Source organism: Schistocerca serialis, chromosome 2 (genome assembly GCF_023864345.2).
Source record: "Schistocerca serialis cubense isolate TAMUIC-IGC-003099 chromosome 2, iqSchSeri2.2, whole genome shotgun sequence".
NCBI lineage: Eukaryota > Metazoa > Arthropoda > Insecta > Orthoptera > Acrididae > Schistocerca > Schistocerca serialis.
The window spans coordinates 1,163,000,527-1,163,008,781 of record NC_064639.1 but is presented as its reverse complement, the minus strand read 5'-3'; the positions used below and the strand labels follow the sequence as shown (position 1 = coordinate 1,163,008,781).

The window sequence follows — 8,255 nt, the reverse complement described above, 5'->3', positions numbered from 1 at the left end:
CAAGCACGATGCAATGCTTCTTAGAACATGCATGCATATCCGAAGGATCATGCATCTTTTTTCTTAAGGACACAGGCACTGTAATATCGTACCACATGCAGTGGTTTTGACTCAAAACAAAAGAACTCTTCTAGAACTTAGCATCGTTTTTCTTAAGGACACAGGCACTGTAATATCGTACCACATGCAGTGGTTTTGACTCAAAACAAAAGAACTCTTCTAGCATTTAGCAGATGAGAATTTACAATCACTGCTAGCTGAAGTATTTCTCTCAAATTAGTATAGATTATAAACGAAATTATTCATTTCGTCGTTCACTCTAAAATATTAAAGTATAGGTTGCATTTCTAATTAAGAAAAATTTTCTTTTAGATTTTTGTAATTGTATTCTTGGTTAGTAAACAAGTTTTCATATGCAGTATTAACTACAACAGACAAAACATGTGACAACATAAATGGAAAAATTAATCAATACACAAATTTCTATACAAGTAAGCAATTTTTTTTATTAAGAAGTTGATGTAGCATAAATACTTGAACAACTTGGAGCAACAGTGTGCTCTAGTTTTTAACACATAGAAGAATATTGAGACAATATATTTTATACCATAACAACCGAAAGGAACTTACTGAGTGGTATAGTTAGGTACTGATTGTAACAGAGTTTGTAAACAAAAATATAGCGACATTTACTCCTGAGTTATTTGTATTTCGTTATTCTGTGAAATCATTTAATTTTCTTACATACTTTGAGGAACCTCAGTTACAAAAAATCAAATAGAAATTTCAGATCACTGAAGAATTTATGCAGAAGCTATACCCACAGACAGACAGCAGTGTGAGTGCTGTAGCACATCAAGACTGAAAAAAAGGACTGACATTCACTAATTATCATCAAAACTACGTAGCAGGTTAATAATGCATCTAGCAACATCATAATGAAGCTATCAGGCAACATTCAAATTGAAGAACACTTGCTACGACATTTTGATCTTAAAACAAGTCAAAGTCAGTATGAGTGCAAATATATCGGCAGTGTATGCGTCTGGAGGAACATTAGCATCCTTTCTCTGCCACACAACAGACAACAATAATAGTCAGAGTCTGTGCTCACTCAATTTTATCCCGCAACTAGTGTGAAATTCATGTCACTATAGTTCTTCTTTGGGAACTATGGAATATTCCCATAAATCTAGCATAATTTCGTTATTACATTTTGTTGCTTACACCATAAAGTAATATAAAAACGAATTTTCTGGAGGCACATCAAAATGTCATTTATTGCACTAGCCGCGTTCTTAAGTACTTCTCATTATATCCTCAAAGGAAAAAAATTATGAAACCTCGGTAAAGCCTATAAAGCCTCGATCAGTAATTGAATCACTTCGTATAATCTACTTAAATTAACAGTAAGGTATAGAAGTCAAACAGTGCAAGTGTAGAAAAATAATGGAATAATGTTTAGAGGCTATTTAAGAAATCACAGTAGAAACTGCACATGTAAATACGAAAGAGCAACATACCACTCTGTGATGTAGCAACCGTTTTGCTCTGACATGTATGATTTCACAGGCACAGTACGTTTTACAAGTGCGTTTAACGTTGTGTCGCGAGGAGCGGCTGGGGCGCTGGCCTAGACCCTCAGACCCTGCTTCGGATCCCGAGCCAGGCGCCGCCTTTGACGGTGAGCGTGGCGCTGTCCGGCTGGAGTCTGAGCGGCACCGGCGTCTTGGCGACCGCCTGGAGGCTGAACCTGGACAGCAGGTGGACGAGCACCACCTTGGACTCCATCAGCGCGAACCTCTGGGCTGCAAAGGCGTAAGTCAGCAGTGAACTACACGGAGACTCTATAGGTGAGCAAAAAGAGGGCTGTGGTAGGAAACCGATTTGGATGGATGAGATGAAAAATGAAACACCTTGAGGGAAGTATTCATGACATTCAAAGTATAATTTTTGTACTTATAGTCTTCAGTCTGAGTGGTTTAATGCAACACTCCAGACGAATCCATCTGGCGAAGCTTCTTCGTTACTGCAACCTACATCCATTTGAGTCTTATAACTGTAGTCAAGATTTGGTCTCCCTCTCTACTTTTGGGCCCCCACACCTCCCTCCACTTACAAATATGCAGTTTCTAGATGCCTCAGCATGTGTCCTATAAACTGACCCCTTCCGTTAGTCAAGATGTGTCACGAATTTCGTCCCCAATTCGGCTCAGTACCATGTTAGTTATCCGATCTACCTATACATTCTTCAGCATTCTTCTGTAACACCCTATTTCTAACGTTTCTATTCTCTTCTTCTCTGTATGTACGGTGAATATCAGGAATTCGGTGAAATGTCAAAACTCTGATGTCGCTGCGGCCGGAAAAAGATCCTGCATGAATGGGACCGACGACGACTGAAGAGAATCGTTCAACGTGACGGAAGTGCAACCCTTCCGCAAATTGCTGCAGATTTTAATGCTGGGCCATCAGCAAGTGTCAGCGTGCGAACCATTCAGCGAAACTTCATCGATATGGGCTTTCGAAGCCGACAGCTCACTCGTGTACCCTTGGTAACTGCTTTACGTCTCGCCTGGGTCCGTCAACACCGACATTGGACTGTCAATGACTGGAAACATGTTGCCTGGTCGGATGAGTCTCGTTTGAAATTGTATCGAGTGGATGGACGTGTACTGGTTTGGAGACAACCTCATAAATCCATAGAGCCTGTATTAATACCTTCAGCTGCTGACGGGCGTTGGTATATATCAATGGGGACAGGTGAAAATGTGTGCTTAGACCGGGACTCGAACCCAGGATCTCCTGCTTACATCACAGACGTTCTATCCATCTGAGCCACCGAGTGCACAGAGACACTCTATTCATCTGAGCCACCGAGTGCACAGAGGATAGTGCGATTGCAGGGAATATCTCGCGCACTATCCTCTGTGCCCGGGTTCGAGTCCCGGTCGGGGCACACATTTTCACCCGTCCCCGTAGATATATATCAGCGCCCGTCAGTATAGACAGCCCTGCACGATTCATGTTGTCAATTCCCTCCAGCACTACTTCAGAATTTAGTCGGCTCCATCCCACGTCGTGTTGCGGCACTTCTGCGACGCTACACGATATTACGCAGGTGTATCAGTTTCTTTGGCTCTCATTTACTACTTATAGTGCTTCGTTTCCTAATCCAGTTCTATTTTAATCGCTTGATTTAATCCAACACCCTTGTTTTACTTTTGTTAATATTAATCTCATAGCTCTGCAGATGACGAAGAGATTGATGAAATGTATGATGAGATATAAGAAATTATTCAGAGAGTGAAGGGAGACGAAAATTTAGTAGTCATGGGTAACTGGAATTCGATAGTAGGAAAAGGATGAGAAGGAAACGTAGTAGGTGAATACGGAATGGCGCTAAGAAATGAAAGAGGAAGCTGCCTGGCAAAATTTTACACAGACTATAACTTAGTCATAGCTTACACTTGGTTTAAGAATCATGAAAAAAGATTGTACATATGGAAGAGGCCTGGAGATACTGGAAGGTTTCAGATAGATTATACGATGGTAAGACAGAGATTTAGGAAACAGGTTTTAAATTGTAAGACATTTCCAGGAGCAGATGTGGTCTCTGACCACAATTTATTGGTTATGAACTGTAGATTAAAACTGAAGAAACTGCAAAAAGTTGGGAATTTAAGGAGATGGGACCTGGATAAACTGACAGAACCAGAGGTTGTACAGAGTTTCAGGGAGAGTATAAGGGAAAAATTGACAGGAATGGGGGAAAGAAACACAGTAAAAGAAGAATGTGTAGCTTTGAGGGATGAAATAGTGAAGGCAGCAGAGGATCAAGTAGGTAAAAAGACGAGGGCTAGTAGAAATCCTTGGGTAACAGAATAAATATTGAATTTAATTCAAGAAAGGAGAAAATATAAAAATGCAGTAAATAAAGCAGGCAAAAAGGAATACCAACGTCTCAAAAATGAGATCGACAGGAAGTGCAAAATAGCTAAGCAGGGATGACTAAATGACAAATGTAAGGATGTAGAGGCTGATCTCACTGGGGGTAAGATAGATACTGCCTACAGGAAAATTAAAGAGACCTTTGGAGATAAGAGAACCACTAGTATGAATATGAAGAGCTCTGGTGGAAACCCAGTTCTAAGCAAAGAAGGGAAAGCAGGAAGGTGGAAGGTGTATATAGAGGGTCTATACAAGGTCGATGTTCTTGAGGACAATATTATGGAAATCGAAGAGGATGTAGATGAAGATGAAATGGGAGATATGATACTGCGTGGGTTTGACAGAGCACTGAAAGACCTAAGTCGAAACAAGGCCCCATGCGTAGACAACATTCCATTAGAACTACTGACAGCCTTGGGAGAGCCAGTCCTGACAAAACTCTACCATCTGGTGAGCAAGATGTATAAGACAGGAGAAATACCCTCAGACTTTAAGAAGAATACAATAATTCCTATCCCAAGGAAAGCAGGTGTTGACAGATGTGAAAATTAGGAACTATCAGTTTAATAAGCCACGACTGCAAAATAGTAACGCGAATTCTATACCGATGAAAGGAAAAACTGGTAGAAGCCGATCTCGTGGAAGATCAGTTTGGATTTCGTAGAAATGTTGGAACACGTGAGGCAATACTGATCTTACGACTTATCTTAGAAGATAGATTAAGGAAAGGTACTAGCATCTGTAGACTTAGAGAAAGCTTCTGACAATGCTGACTGGAATACTCTCTTTCAAATTCTGAAGGAAGCAGGGGTAAAATATAGTTAGTGAAAGGCTATTTACAATTTCTACAGAAAGCAGATGGCAGTTATAAGAGTCGAGGAGCATGAAAGGGAAGCAGCAGTTGGGAAGGGAGTGAGACAGGGTTGCAGCGTCTCCCCAATGTTATTCAATCTGTATATTGAGCAAGCAGTAAAGGAAAAAAAGAAAAATTTGTAGTGGGTATTAAAATGCATGGAGAAGAAATAAAAATTTTGAGGTTCGCCGATGACATTGTAATTCTATCAGAGACAGCAAAGGACCTGGAAGAGCAGCTGAACGGAATGGACAGTCTTGAAAGGAGGATATAAGATAAACATCAACAAAAGCAAAACGAGGAAATGGAATATAGTCGAATTAAATCGGGTGATGCTGAGGGAATTAGATTAGGAAATGAGACGCTTAAAGTAGGAAAGGAGTTATACTATTTGGGGAGCAAAATGACATGATGGTCGAAGTAGAGAGGATATAAAATGTAGACTGGAAATGGCAAGGAAAGCGTTTCTGAAGAAGAGAAATTTGTTAACATCGAGTATAGATTTAAGTATCAGGAAGTCGTTTCTGAAAGTATTTGTATGGAGTGTAGCCATGTATGGAAGTGAAACATGGACGATAAATAGTTTGGACAACAAGAGAATAGAATCCTTTGAAATGTGGTGCTATAGAAGATTAGATGGGTAGGTCACATAACTAATGAGGAGGAACTGAATAGAATTGGAGAGAAGAGAAATTTGTGGCACAACTTGACTAGAAGAAGGGATCGGATGGTAGGACATATTCTGAGGCATCAAGGGATCACCAGTTTAGTATCTGAGGGCACTGTGGAGGGTAAAAATCGTAGAGGGAGACCAAGAGATGAATACAGTAAGCAGATTCAGAAGGATGTAGGGTGCAGTAAGTACTTGGAGATGAAGAAGCTTGCACAGAATAGAGTAGCATGGAGTGCTGCATCAAACGAGTCTCTGTACTGAAGGCCACAACAACAACAACAATCTCATAATCGCATTTTAAGATACTATCCATCCTGTTCAACTTATCTTCTGTATCCTTTGCTGTCTCCAGTAGAATTTAATGTCACGCTCAGATCTCAATGTTTTTATTTCTTCTCTCAATTTAAATTTGATTTCAAAACTTCCTTTTCTCTTTGCTGCTCCGTTTATGTTCAGACTGAATAACATGGAGTATGGTGTTCTACCCTGTCTCACTCCCTTCTCAGCTACTGCCTCAGCTTCATATCCTTCGAATCCTATAACCACAGCCTGGATTCTTTAGTAGATAACCTTACGACATGCAAAATTGTAAAGTGCTAAAGAGCGTGAGGACTATAACATCACTAAAAATAGCCCGAAGAAACCCAAAATCAGATTTGAGTAACCAGTAGACGGTTAACGGCGCAGAAAGGTGGCATACATATAGGCTCACAGTAAAGAGCAGACACGAAACTGAAACGTGAAAGAAAGCGGCAGTGCTCCCAGCCACGTGGACGGGCACTGTGGCAGAGCGAGAGGAAGTGTGCACGGGACTCGGTGATCAGCCTGCGGGCCCATAGCGTCATATTCCAGCATGTTGCCACAACCACGGTGCGTTTGTGAAACCAGTTGATATAGTCTGTCGGTAAACTGAAGAGCGAGCGAGCGAGTCCCCACTCTGCCTACCTTGCTACGTCACAGGGCGCTTCTACAGGCTGTTTCACAACGTAGTACCGGCCCTGCCGCGGCGCGCGCTTTAAATCTGTGGCGACGCCGTGTACAGATACGTCCCGTCTGCGTTTATTTTTAGACAAATGCGTTAAGAGTATAAGGAAAACAAAAGACGATAGCTTCTTCTAAACAAAACATTATAGAGTAAATAATATTAACATAAGAACGGAAATCAGGATTCTACTACAAACTTAGAACCGAATGCCTATTCGTATGAATGTATGTTCCTCTATTCGTAAGACGAACCAGATATAGTGCAATCAGTCTGTTGAATTTAAGGCTTGTTCTTACTTTGTGTTTCTACTAAAAGGTACAAGTTTTCTTTGAAGGGCTGCATTAAAACTTAACAATTCTTGCAACACGAAGAGTGTTTAAAAAGTAACCAGATATTTATAATTACGCGTGTTGTATTAGTTCGATTCGCACTGCTTTTTTTTGTCATTGCCTTCGTAAACATGTCTGAAAAGTATTTCCAGGTACATCCCATTTCACGCAATGTCTTGTGTAAAACATCTTTCTGCAACGAAAATGTACTTTTTGTTTCACGCCAGTGAGTAATTTCCGCAATGTGGGCATTATTTTTTGGTTTTATGTAAAAGTCCTCCATCGTTTGCCGAATGACCGATTTTGTGAAACTGTCTATATCGATGGGTTTCCTCCCTAAATTGTTAGTTTTCCTTCGCGGTGATTCCAGTAAACCATGCGACTTGTTTTCGCGTTCCTTCCTTATGTGTCCTATTGTGGCGAGGCTGACGTTTGCATAAACTGCAGCCCTTTGGTTGGGACTGGTAATATTAGCCAACAGTTCTTTTTTGCGTAGCCTCCTTAACACAAGCTGTAGTAACGTTAGAGACGATCGAACGCTCGTTCTGCGCAAACATCTCCTTCGTATTCTGCACATTTTCTTGCAATGCAGGGCGATTATCCATCACTTCTGGATACTGAAGTATATCGGTGAGTACACAAAGTCAACTGACTGAGATTGGCAACTAAGATCCCACGAACAGAAACGACGTATACCACTGCACGCCGAGCTACACCGCTAGACAGATTACGGGCAACTGATTTTGGGTTGCCCTGTAGGCCAGTGGCAGGGTTCTTCCGGGAAAGGCCACTTCCCCCACCAAGAGCGCTGCTCTTGAGTTTACAGACTGACTATATAGCTCTGGGCTGTGCACAGCGTGCGTGCTGGACAATGCAGCGTGATCACAGCAAGAGGTCAACGCTCGTGCGCAGGCGCGCGGCCCCAGCAGGTGGTACAGCGTCACTCAAGTCCGGTTCCGAGGCTGGAGTGCAGTAAATCTGCCTTTGTCCACGGATCGGCACCATCTACTGTGCTCTTGCCTTTGCATCGGACTAAATTTCCCAGGAACCATGAAAACCTCGGAATACACTGCACACGTGGACTTTGTCTGTCGGTGGCTCGTGGATTGGGAAAATGTAGTGTACGAGATGTGACCGAAAAATTTTCGGCCCACCCAATAAATACTTGTCCTAGCCGAATATCAGTTCAGCAACTAATAGCACAGTCCTTGCTAGGTTACATACCAAATTTTCGTTAAATCTTTTTTTTTTCAGATACTGGAGTTCGAAGTGTCCACGGTGTACTCATTTTGAAAAATGGATAAAGAGAGCAAGCGTCAAGTCATCCAATAATTGCTGAAAAAAGGGCGTGCCTGCACGGGAGATCCGTAATGACATGCTGGAAACGTTAGGGGAGAATTTCCCTTTCTGTTCCACTGAGAAAAAGTGGGTATCGGAATTCAGTACCAAGATGCACCTCGCAGT

General features: G+C 41.7%; 1 protein-coding gene across 1 annotated transcript in view; it reads right to left on the bottom strand.

Moving 5' to 3' along the window:
• Nucleotides 1-569: 569 nt before the first annotated feature.
• Nucleotides 570-8,255, bottom strand: part of LOC126458632 (cytochrome P450 9e2-like) — a 59,413-nt gene continuing 51,727 nt past the window's right edge. The window contains exon 8 of the mRNA XM_050095800.1: nucleotides 570-1,808. Within this exon, the coding sequence (XP_049951757.1) occupies nucleotides 1,642-1,808 (167 nt within the window). The 3' untranslated portion in view covers nucleotides 570-1,641. The remainder of the gene's footprint in view (nucleotides 1,809-8,255) is intronic.